At 45.1% G+C, this 12,617-nt stretch overlaps 1 protein-coding gene and 1 long non-coding RNA gene across 2 annotated transcripts; both read right to left on the bottom strand.

Moving 5' to 3' along the window:
* Positions 1-531: 531 nt before the first annotated feature.
* On the bottom strand, positions 532-5,250 carry LOC132449353 (uncharacterized). Its single transcript, XM_060040970.1, has 7 exons — positions 5,074-5,250; positions 4,366-4,666; positions 3,179-3,330; positions 2,850-2,929; positions 2,432-2,545; positions 2,190-2,291; positions 532-2,024 (listed from the first exon to the last, which is right to left on the bottom strand). The coding sequence occupies exons 2-7, from the start codon at positions 4,588-4,590 to the stop codon at positions 1,942-1,944; spliced, it is 756 nt and encodes a 251-aa protein (XP_059896953.1). The 5' UTR covers positions 4,591-4,666; positions 5,074-5,250; the 3' UTR covers positions 532-1,941.
* A 1,097-nt stretch (positions 5,251-6,347) lies between these two features.
* On the bottom strand, positions 6,348-9,897 carry LOC132449342 (uncharacterized). The gene is made up of 2 exons (XR_009523559.1): positions 8,251-9,897; positions 6,348-6,658 (listed from the first exon to the last, which is right to left on the bottom strand). It is a non-coding gene; the product is annotated as an uncharacterized LOC132449342 (long non-coding RNA).
* Between the last annotated feature and the right edge of the window lie 2,720 nt (positions 9,898-12,617).

Raw genomic sequence — 12,617 nt, 5'->3', positions numbered from 1 at the left:
CATGGTTTCTCCAAAGAGTCTAGAAAGTGTCCCCACCAAAATAACAAATAAGGGCAGATAGGCTATGAAAAAAAGAAATATAAAGTAACTCAAGTGCCATTATTACTGAGATTGAGTATCTATGTTATTGGATGCTGTGATTTTAAATCATTATCTTAATGTCTTTACAAGTAGTTACACAGTTGTACATGTTGACTTAACTGATATCTATCAGTATCATAGCTGATTCAACATTGGCCACAGCCAAACACTTGTTTTCACTGCAGACATTTGGAAACTAAAATGGAACTTAAATGATAGACTTTGCTGTGGGCACAACCTATTACTGTGTATCGTGCACTCAAACTGCCTTTATTCATTAAGAAAATACACTGACATAATGACATCATAGATAAACAATTTATTATATTGCAAAGCACAGCAAACAATCATAATATAGATATGACAGAGACATCAACTCAATGATCACATTGCCTTTATAGTTGCATTAACACGATAAAAAAAATTGTTTTAATTCAAGGATGAATTGAATTGAATTGAAAAAGTTTTTATTTCAAACAAGTAAATAATAATAAAAAATAATAATAATAAACAATCAAATAAATGAAACAAGTGGACAGTTACAATAAAGTAATGTTTACACACAATGAAAACCACAAAAGAAGAAACTGTCTTACACTTGCTTTACCTGTTCGAAAAGGGGTGAGAAGAAGAAAACTTATTTAATCTCACCCCTTCTTCCTAATTTATTAATCTATAATGATTAGCTTCCTTATATAATAATCATCAAAAAATAATTGTATATTAATATACATTAGTTTAAATAATTGTATATTAATATACATTAGTTTACAATATGATACAATTCATTACTACCTGCGTATTTATCTAATAATATTGTCAAGTTATCTTTTAATAATATCTAATTAAACATTCAATATTCTAAAGTGATTGTCCAATATATACATACATGAAAACATATACACTATGTTAGACACCTTCTTCATCCCTGTACCTTGTAAAAATCAATTCTTTGTATTTTATTTTAAACTGATTAATGTTTGGACATTCCTTGATCTCCCCACTCAAACTGTTCCACAGTCTTACACCACATATTGAAATACAAAACATTTTCCTGGTCGTACGGACGCCGTTCACTTTGAAATGTAATTTTCCCCTTAAATTATAACCCCCCTCACGATCACTGAATAATTTTTGTATGTTTAAGGGTAATATGTTGATTTTAGCCTTAAACATTATCTGTGTGGTTTGAAATTCCACCAGATCTGTGAATTTTAATAATTTTGACCGTATGAATAGTGGGTTAGTGTGATCCAGATATCTCACATTGTGAATAATGCGAATGGCTTTTTTTTGGAGAATAGTAAGTGAATGTAATGAAGTTTTGTACGTGTTGCCCCAGACTTCCGTACAGTAATTGAGGTATGGTAAGACTAGTGAACAGTAGAGAATACGGAGTGATTTTTGATCTAGAACCAATTTTACTTTGTTTAATACATAAATGCTTCTTGATAGTTTTGATTGTACGTGTGTAATGTGTGATTTCCAACTGAATCGTTCGTCGATTATAATCCCAAGAAATGTATTTTCGTAAACTCTTTCAATTTCAACTCCATTTATATTTATATGTATTTCTGTGTTTTTTCTGCAGTTACCAAATAACATTAATTTTGTTTTGCTTAAGTTTAATGATAGTTTGTTTGTATCAAACCATGTTTTTATTTTGCTCATTTCCTTAGTGATGATTTTTTCTAGTTGTTTTAAATTCTCCCCAGAACAGAAAATATTAGTGTCATCAGCAAACAAAACCAACCTCAAGACATTTGAAACATTACAAATATCATTAATATACAATATGAACAGTTTGTATATTGTTACAGGATGTTACAGGTATTGACACAATCAACATATTGCCATGGATTAAAAGATGCAAGTTGTCAAGTTTTGGTCACGCGTTTCGGGACTTTGATAATTGCTCTCATTTGTGTCATTAAGGCAGAGTTCTGCAAGGGACAAATGAAACATGACCGGTCAACAACTATGGAGAGTTAGATCAATAGGCTGTTGGATGTGCCACTGCACTCATGCACGCACGCACGCGCACGCACACGCACACGCACACACACACACACACACACACACACACACACAGGTATTTTCTTTCTCACCTGCTCCATGATACTTGAAAGGGGGCGGGGTCACCAGGCCCTTGCAGGAGGCCTGCAGTCTGGTTGGTCGGATGTAATACTCGTGTAAATCTGAATATAGACCTGCAAACAAACAAGTAGCACAATTAGGTAAACAAACTATGAGCAACCCCCCACATTGTAGTGCTTAATCTAGAAAAACACCAGATGGACAGTCAGACAGAGAGAGATGGGGACAGACAAACAGACGAGTACTGCATCACCATAGGTAAACAGGTAGTCCAGAGCACCATATCGAGGCACATGTGCTTTAGCCGTCATGACCAGACACTCATTGCAGGCCTTGAGGAATTGGAACTTCGCTGACGCCCCGAAATCTGAAATAGAGACCCAATGCATGGCTTATATTTCCATTAAACAGGCACTATGAATGTTTTTTCCATTAGCAGCCTCAAGTGGTTTGAATGGTAGCTACGCTTATAGCTAAATTATGTATCTGACAACGGTTTCTGACGGTTGGTACTGTTCATTTTCACACAGGGGCAAGAATAAAACGATTTTTGAACGGATTCACTCGCTATTAATGGAGTTAGTAGATACAGTAGATCTACACATTGCAGGTTTGCACATCATCATATGTATCATGCGATTATGCATTCTTTTATTGGTTTATTTACTTACTAGGCAGATGGAGGTGAAGTGTGTTTTTGCCAAGTACAATGCCGTTGAAGTGGTGGTGGACACACCACATTGTCCTGTTCCTGTTACATGAAGAAAGGAATACAACTGTTGTTGTGATTTGAAAGCCGCAGTTACAGCTACTTCAAGCTAATGGACTACAGTACACACTTAACGTAAAAAGATTCTCCTGACATGAGGCCAAAATGTGTAACGCAATATATAAGGTTAACCCTAACTACCAAATAATGATCTACACACTGGTCTTCAGCCATTAGCGTTGAGTGCTCCTGAGAGTGGGGGAGCAGAAATCGAAAGTGAGCGCTACTCACGGGACACTCAGCAGGTGGCCCATGTCCAGGTGGATGGTGCCGTTGGGCCCCCAGGTGAACTTTGCCCATGAACTCTTGGCGTGGGTCAGGGCATACAGATCAATGGAGTCAATAGAGTACGCCTCCTGCAGGATCCATGTCCCAGCAAAGAGCTGATCGATAATAGTGCGACAAAATTGTTTTGTTTTTTTTAGTCAAATCCAGCTTCCTCAATTGGTCATAAAAACGAGAGAAATTAGAAGAAATGAATCGTTGTCGTCTCCTCATGTGTGCATCTGAGGGGGGGGGGGGGGCAGTCTAACTGTAAGTCCACACCATAAGCGACCAAAGTTTCGCTGCAAATATTTCTGTTCGCTTTGGTTGCTCAAGACGCACATGACGTACAATTCAATTTTGCCTGCCGGTACAATTCAATTGCCTGATGCTCTTCGCAAGCGAAGAGCAAGCGAAGAGCAAGCGAAGAGCAAGCGAAGAGCGTCTACATTCTGATTGGCTGTCAGTGTTTTGCCGCTGAAACGCGTCATAGTAATTTGCATAAAGTTCAACAGTTTTCAACTTTTTTTGGACGCTCTGGTCGCTTAACTTTGGCTGCTGGTAGCGTTGGTCGCTTTGGTCGCTCTTGCCAGTGCCGCCGCTCCCATAACACGCACTACGCGCTGCGCGTAGGGCCTCAAGTCCTGAGGGGGCCCCAAAAAATCAAATAAATAAATAAATAAAATTCATCCCCCCCGTCCGTCCGTCAACAATTGTTTGCTACCCCCCCGTCAACAATTGTCAACAATTCAGCACAGGGGGCTGGTAGGGGGAATTCGGGGGGGGGGGGGGGGGCCCATAAAGGAGTTATGCTTAGGGCCCCAAAATAGCTAGCAGCGGCACTGGGTCTTGCCCATAGAAAGTGAATGACTTCCGGCGATTTGGTAGCTCAATTTGCTTCTGGTGTGGACGTACAGTAAGGGTAAGGGTGTATTTCCAGAAGAAAGCTGCGGCGGTTTAACCCCCGATCCCTGCAGTCTACTGGTAGATGCCCTTGTGCAAGATGCCCAAACGCCCCAGCCTGCCCCAGTGACGTGCATCTTAAATCACTCTAAATCACATTTGAAGAAAGTCCCTGCTATATGGCTAAATAGAAGTGTATAATAATCGTCATAGATTGATGTTATGCATCTGTCTGTGGGTTGGATTCATACCAGTTTAAGGATTTTCTTAGTAGGGATGGGTTCCAGGAGTTGGGAGCAGTTTGGTGATGGTAATGACACAGGGTAGTAGACCTTCAATAACAGCACCACAAACATGGCACCGTACAGGAGAAAGAGGCACTGGCGCATGTAGCGTCGCAATGTGTGTTTTTCTACAACACTGAATCTTGGCGGATGGATCCTCTCTGACGAGGTTCTCTCCATCTTCATCCACATCGTCGCTGCCGTTCTTATCCCTCACAATGGGGGACTGACTGCTGAAGGACGGGCCAGGATCGGAACCAGTCAGTTCCTAAGATGGCCGTAAAGAGGAAGAAAATTGACATTACAAAACAATCAGGAACAGGTTAAGGTCCCGGCTAAAAATACCTAGGTCATTTCACTTGTATTTAATTGTAAAAGTATTAAAAATAACATTCATAGAGATGTATTTATTTATTCTTACTGATTTCTTATATATATGTATTATTATGGGATTTTTCATGCGAGTTGCTGTAACGCCTTCATTTCCCCTTAGGGATGAATAAATAATCGATCAACTATTTATGACTGGTCTGCAATTATGAACATATTATTAATCATTTCCAACATCATCATTATTGTTTGCGACCTTTTTTTATTATGCTTTAGCCTTTATATGCCAAAGAGAGTCATCGATCACCTCAATGAAACGCAGTTTTAGAAAAAAAGTAAACTCACCAGTGACAACGATTTCTTCCCAATATGACGTTATGAGCAGTGGCGGATTTAGCAAATTGGGGTCCAAGGCGAAGATGTGTATGAGGCCCACCTCATCCAATCTTTAAAAGAGAACAGAGGAAAGAAAATGCACAGACTGAATGGTGGATAGGCAGGTCAAGCTAATCTACTGAGTACAGTGTCGTGTGATTCTCTGATAGGCAGGGTCATTTTCTTCCTTCATTTCTCGTCAATGAGTCATCTTGGGTTGGATTCTTATCGTGTTCCTCCCTTCTTATCTTGTTAAACCCTTTAAAAGCAGCTATTCAGAAAGGAGCTAAGGCAAGGTGGCAGACAAAGGCATGCACACACGCACACACACACACAAACACACACACACACACACCACACACACTGGCCACCATGTTGAAAGTTGTCAAAATCAACATTACACATCCACAGGCCACAGATTATGTCGAAACATCATGAAATTTGCCCTATATGATCTTCAGACCAAGCCGTACAAACGTGCCAAATTACTATTTCAAATACTACACCAATTGGCCGTCACAGCCAATCAAACTTGATGGCAAAGCCTGGCCGCCATGTTGAAAGTTGTCAATATCAACATCACATATCCACAAGCCAAAAATGATGTCCAATCATCATGAAACTTGCCCTATATGATCTTCAGACCAAGCCGAACAAATGTGCAAAACAGCATTTTCTAATTAAAAAACGTTTGGCCGTGACAGCCAGGGCCGTTGCACCAAATCCTGGGCCCCTATACTATAGGTACTGATGGACCCCCCTGCGCTAAGTTGTTGACGGGGGGGGGGGGGGGGGGGGGTGTATGGAGCGATTGTTGACGGGGAAGACGTGGCCAATGGGTAATTTTTTTATTTTATTTTTTTTCATGGGCCCCCCCTCTGCCTTGGGCCCCCACACAACTGTCCCCTTTGTCCCCTTTGTCCGTCGGCCCTGGTGACAGCCAAGCAAACTTGACGACAAAGCCGCCAAGCAGGGAGTAAGCCTGTTTTGAGCAACTCTTTAACATATCATAGCCAAACTTGCTAGATTATGACCAATCATCATGAAACTTGCCATGTTTGATCTTCAGACCAAGCCGAACAAACCTGCACAACAGCTTTTTCTAATTCAAAACCGTTTGGCCGTGACAGCCAATCAAACTTGACGGCAAACCCGCCTGACAGGAAGTGTGGTTGCAATTTTTGTTAATGACTTATCTAATTTACTTCAACTAGCTATGAGCAATAGAAATCGGGGAGTCCGGAAAAAATAATGACAGAGATTTTATTGTTACCCACAAAATAGGTACAACAGAACCGAGCATGTGGTTTTGCAAAAGACACACTGACTGGGGCTCCGATCCCAGTCCCTCTTATCCACACCAACTGTGCTGTCATGCATGTAATATATGACCGTCCTGGTATATGTTCAAAATGGCCTTACATTCCCTTACGTATGTGCTCATCTCCTGTAGTTAATCTAAAAATGGGAGGATGACAGTAGCCTGGGCCCCAAAGTCCTTGGCGCCTTATCAGGCCATTACTCTGGGTCCAGGTGTGGTTTCTCTACTTTTCCACTGTGGAGGTGGGGCGGCGTCTGGCCTGCAGGGGGAGCATGGAGCACCGGGTCTGCTGGGGTGATGGGGTCTGATTGCGGACAGGTGTCCGCATTCACCGTAGGGTGAATGCGGTGTCAAAGTTCGATGCCTACCCAATGCCTCGGATCGACGAGCTAGTGGACCGGCTTGGCATGGCCAAATATTATACGACCCTGGACTGCACGAAGGGCTACTGGCAGATTCCGTTGTCTCCAGCAGCCCGAGAAAAAACTGCGTTCTCCACTCCGCTCGGTCTTTACCAGTTCAAGGTGCTTCCGTTCGGGTTGTTCGGGGCCCCGGCCACGTTTCAGCGACTGATGGACCGTGTGTTACGGCCTCATGCTGCATATGCTGCCGCCTACATAGATGACATCGTCATCTATGGTGACGAGTGGGGGCAGCATGTGCAGCAGGTGGCGGCCGTCCTTCAGTCGCTGAGACGGGCGGGGCTCACGGCCAACCCGAAGAAGTGTGTGATCGGGCGGAGGGAGATTCAGTATCTGGGGTTCCACCTGGGGCGGGGGAAGGTCCGGCCGCAGGTCGGTAAGACCGCGGCGGTCGCCGCTGCCCCTCGACCCAGGACCAAGAAGGAGGTGAGGCGGTTCCTGGGGCTGGCGGGTTACTATCGGCAGTTCGTGCCGAACTTCTCCGACCTGGCCAGCCCCTTGACCGACCTCACCCGGAAGAGGGCCCCAGATACAGTCCAGTGGTCGGAGCCATGCCAGGTGTCGTTTGAGGCTATTAAAACAGCCCTCTGTGGGGAAGCAGTCCTGTGTGCTCCTAATTTTGCTCTCCCTTTCTCCGTCCAGGCAGACGCGTCGGATAGGGGGTTGGGCGCGGTCCTGACCCAGCAGGTTGAGGGGACCGACCGTCCGGTGCTGTACCTGAGCTGCAAGCTGTCTGACCGCGAGGGTCGGTACAGCACGGTAGAGAAGGAGTGTCTCGCCATCCGGTGGGCGGTCGGTGCCCTTCGCTACTACCTGCTGGGTCGCCAGTTCACCCTCTACTCCGACCACGCCCCCCTCCAGTGGCTCCACCGGATGAAGGATGCCAACGCGAGGATCACCCGGTGGTACCTCGCGCTGCAGCCGCTCAATTTCCGGGTGGCCCACAGGCCGGGGGCGCAGATGGTCGTGGCAGACTTCCTCTCCCGTCCCGGGGGGGGGGGGGGGAGTAGGTTTACGGCCGGATGGGTCCCCGACCTGTGTCGGGCGGTGGGGGTATGTGGAGGTGGGGCGGCGTCTGGCCTGCAGGGGGAGCATGGAGCACCGGGTCTGCTGGGGTGATGGGGTCTGATTGCGGACAGGTGTCTGCAATCTGACCCAATCAGGAAGTGTGTATTTATGTGCCTGCTTGTCTTTCAGTCAGGGCTTGAGATAGGGAGGAGGAAGACGCTCTCTGCGAGCCAGAGAGAGCATCGTAAAACCAGGAGACGGACGGATTTGAACAGTGAACCGTTGTCCTTTTGTTCGTGTGTCTTTAAGATTGTGTAACCAAAGTGGAAATAAAGAGGAGTTCGCTCCATTTCCACCAAGAACTGTGTCCTGACTCCGTGAACCCGTTACATCCACCATTAATGTTTATGCCTGATGTATATAGGCCTGATAATACTCATAGTTAATATAAAAGTAATGGTTAATTTCTCCCACATATCCCCCCTTGTTGGGGCCGATAAGGTTCCAACAAATTACTTGAATTATTGCTAAGCCTATATGCTGCTAAGCCCTTGCCAAATTGACACCACATCTGGTCATCGGTAAAAACCTCGGTAAAAAGCTTCGACAGGGATTTCAACCTGATTTTAGGCCAAAAAGATTTACCAAATGCAGCGTATTATTAACACTCTAATCCCTACAAGTTGTTCATATGTAATCATAAAACCTTTCTAATCATAATAACACAATATTCTATATTCATCATGCAACTATATCAAATGTGTATCTAGAATACCTACATAATAATCATAAACAGCATAATAATCAATCATTCAGCATGCATTGAAAATTGGCATTTCAAAAATATGTGACATCATATTATACATTTCAAAAATGTGTGACCCAATATTATACAAAAAAATGTGACCCAATAATATACATTTAAAGAAATACGTGACATAATAATATGCGTCATAATAATACACTCAAAAACGGATGTTTCATCATAATACCGTTTTTAGAAATTTGAGATTGTCTGCATGCTTGCATGGATTTGAATGGCTCAGGTGATCTTCATGTATTGGTGCGCAGGATACGAGTGGGGGGTTTTGGACATTGTGATAGATGTTGCTCCTGATGACTGAAATCAAGCCTCGTAGATCACGAGGCCGGCTCACATGGAGAGGTTACTAGCACATCGTGTGAGCCTCCACCTGGTGTTTGATATATCACAGTCCACTCTCCTCTTCAGGTTCGCTCTGAAGCACTTTTCCATAGAGCTTCCACTCCCAATCATTTGACTCATCTATGCCAGTTACCCTAAGGGTCATCTCCCTTGAGAGCCTAGATGCTATCATAGATCACTTTCAGCATCATTGTGTGGCTGTCGCTCCTGACTCGGCTGGGTCTGGTCCTAGGGTAGTTGGTCAGCCCCAGGCGTGTCTACATCTGGCTCCTCCTCACGCTCATCCCTGGTTTTAGGTGGAGCGGCTTTTGTGCAGTGGTTGAGGTGATACCATGTGGCACTTCCTTCCACCTGGATGGCTGTTGGTGTTGCGTTGGTGACTTTGTATGGCCCTTCTCTCCTGGGCTCGTTCCACTTTCTCCTGAACACCCTTAGGTACACTTGGTCACCTGGCTCCACCCCCCTTGGTGGCTCCTTCTCCAACTCTGGAACTCTGTCTTTCTCCTGTTGAAAAATAAGCCTGTGTATGCCAGTTAGTTGTCTCATATAGCGTCTTAATTCAGTTTCCAATTGTTCTAATGGAGGTCCTTTATGAGGCCCTCGAATGACAGGTGAAGGCATGGGTCGACCCGTAAGCATTTCATGCGGGGTTAGATGCGTCATTCTGTTAGTTTTCATGCGATAACTCATTAGTGTCAGTCGTAGTGCATTAGTCCTTTAATTTAGTACTCTGTTACGACCCCTCCCTTTCGGCAGCTGATTACTTCCTGCAGGAGTTGGCTGAAAGCGAGGGTCGTTAGGGCAAGTTGCTCACACCTGGCTAGGCCTCTACCCAAGGTGATATAAGCCAGCCTGGTCTCATTGTCTCTCTCTCTCTCTCCTAGGCTCCACACTGCTACAGGTTGTTGGTTCTTGGTTCTTTTGATGGCTTCCTTTTACACTCAACAGCAACACACACATCTCAACTCATCCATGCACTACATTCACCACTGATGCCACTACTCTCCACACCTCATGCTATTGGTAAATATGATTGTTTAAGTGATAATAAAACCTTTCATTTATCACTTTCAACCTGACTTGTCTCCCCTCCTTGTCACATATGCTGAGCCAGTTTGTGACAAGTGGGGGCTCGTCCGGGATCCAGTACTAGGATTAAAATAGCTTAAATTTTGACTGTACTGGTAAATTGGCCCGGTTTAGGTTGGTGTGTGCTTCCTCCTCTTGCAGACAATGGTTTTTGGTTTGCTTTGTTGGAGTGTACACTACTTGTTGTTGGACATAGCTGACTGTGCTGTGGTTAATCATCAACTGTTCTGGGAGGGGAAATGTCAGGTTGTTGTCAGTGCTGGTTATTTCTTGTAGGAAATTAAAGGAGAGGTATTTTGTGGTGAAGGTGATTAGTTTTGACTGGGGCTTTGCGGTTAGCCCTACCTGGGGTATGTTGGTATCTGTTGGAGCAGGAGTTTCTACCCCCTGTTAGGTTTGGTAGCGGGTTCCTCTAGGGGACTCGTGGTGATCAATTTAGGTGGCGGCGAAGGTGGGTAGAGCTATTAGCTCGGGAGCACCTCTAGGGTTGGGAGAGGGTTGCCAGTCCTCTGGTTGCCTTCTTCACACCGCTGGTTTCGCGTGCATAAGTACCCCCCACCATTAACTGCACGAAGACTAGGGCAAGTTAGTTAGCTAGTTTTAATGGTTGTAGTTAACATCAGGATAGGGGTGGGGCTCCTGTTCACCTGTTACCTCAGGTTTTGGGTTTTCGGCGTGTCTCAGTCAAGAGTTGTAACTTGTTAGGCTGATTTGTTTTTGAGGATGGCTTCCCTGGTGGAGAGTTTCATCCAGGAACCTTCACAGGCTTTGCTAGAGCAGTGCACTAAAGAACAACTTCTTAGGATAGCAGAGCACTATGAAGTTGACATTCCAGATAAGAAGTTAAAGGAGAGTGTGAAGACCTGCTTAAGGGATGGTCTGTTTGAGGCTGGAGTTTTGTGCTGGCAGCCAGTTAGCAGTCCAGTGACTAGTGTAGTGCCTAATCCTGGAGCTCTAACATTTGAACAACAGAAGGAGATGCTGCAGTCTTGGCTGAGTATGTTCTAACACACAGAAGTTTCTGTGACACAACGGGAGCCGCTGGTCATAGAAGTGACACTTATTATAGGCCAGTAAAGATAAAAACAGCTAACGAGGCAGATCGGCAAAAGTTTACTCAGGGTGGGAGGAGTTCAGTAGTAAATTCTGACACTTGTAGGTACTGTCAGGCACGGGGGCACTGGAAAAAGGAGTGTCCAGCGCTGAAAGCCAGGAGGTCCTTTGGTCAGGTGAAACCTGCTGTTATGGCTGCTCCAGTTATAACATCTGAGAGCAGGGCGTTAGGTCAAGTGCAGGCTTGTACTAAGCCGGTAGCTCCTCAGGTTGACTACTCTGCTTTCAGATGGATGGGTCTCTTTGGTAGGAGGTGGGGTGCAGGTTCCCATTAAAATACTAAGAGATACTGGAGCACTAGATTCTTTCATTCTTGAGTCTGTTACCATTTTCATCCAGGACTGATACTGGTGGATGTGTAATCACACAGGGGATGGGTATGGTTCCATTCTCGGTCCCATTGCATCGGTTGGCTCTAAATTGTGGTCTTGTTCAGGGGGAGGTGTCAGTGGGTATTCGTCCCCAGTTGCCTATTGAGGGTTTGCATATGATTCTGGGGAATGATTTGGCTGGTGACAAGGTGTGGGCCGATGGTCAGCCTAATGTAGTGCAGCCCCCTACGTTCCCCACTGCAGTAGAGCCCTCTGTGACACCTCTGCCCTTAGGTGACATTTTCCCAGCCTGTGCCGTCACTCGTGCTGCCAGTCGTGATGCCCAGAGGATGGTGGAGCCAGAGTGTTTGGAGTTGCCAGATTCTTTGCTGGTTGACCAGTTAGCGGGTTCTCAGGCTGAGCTAGTGGCAGAACAGAAGGCTGATTCCTCTTTAATGGAGCTGTTTGACCAAGTTGTGCCAGCATCAGAGGTGAGGGATACTGCCCAGTGCTATTTCCTCCTAAATGGGCTATTGGTTCGGAAGTGGCTGTCACATGGTGATGCATCTGTAGGAGAGCCAATCTTCCAAGTTGTTGTCCCTACAAAAAGTCGCAATAAAGTGCTCCAGACGTCACATGGTGACGTGGCAGGTCATCTTGGCGTCCGTAAAACTTACCACCGTATATTGCAACATTTCTTCTGGCCACGCTTAAAGAGAGACGTTGCTCTTTTCGTTAAGACGTGTCATACCTGTCAGATCACTGGCAAGCCAAACCAGGTTGTTAAACCTGCTCCTCTACAGCCGATCCACGCCATTGGACAGCCATTTGAGCATTTGATTATTGAGTGTGTGGGGCCCCTACCTCGGTCCAAATCTGGACACACATATTTGCTGACTGTAATGTGTCAGGTTACCAGGTATCCTGCTGCTTACCCACTTCGCAGCATTACAGCAAAAGCTGTGGTTGGCGCTTTGACTCAGTTCATTTCAGTGTTTGGTATCCCCAAAGTCATACAGTCTGACCAAGGTTCCAACTTCATATCCCATCTGTTTGCTCAGGCGCTTAAACAATTACACATCAAG

This window comes from Gadus macrocephalus, chromosome 2 (genome assembly GCF_031168955.1).
Source record: "Gadus macrocephalus chromosome 2, ASM3116895v1".
Classification (NCBI taxonomy): Eukaryota; Metazoa; Chordata; class Actinopteri; order Gadiformes; family Gadidae; genus Gadus; species Gadus macrocephalus.
The sequence above is the reverse complement of the archived record's forward strand: the minus strand, read 5'-3'. Positions and strand labels throughout refer to the sequence as shown.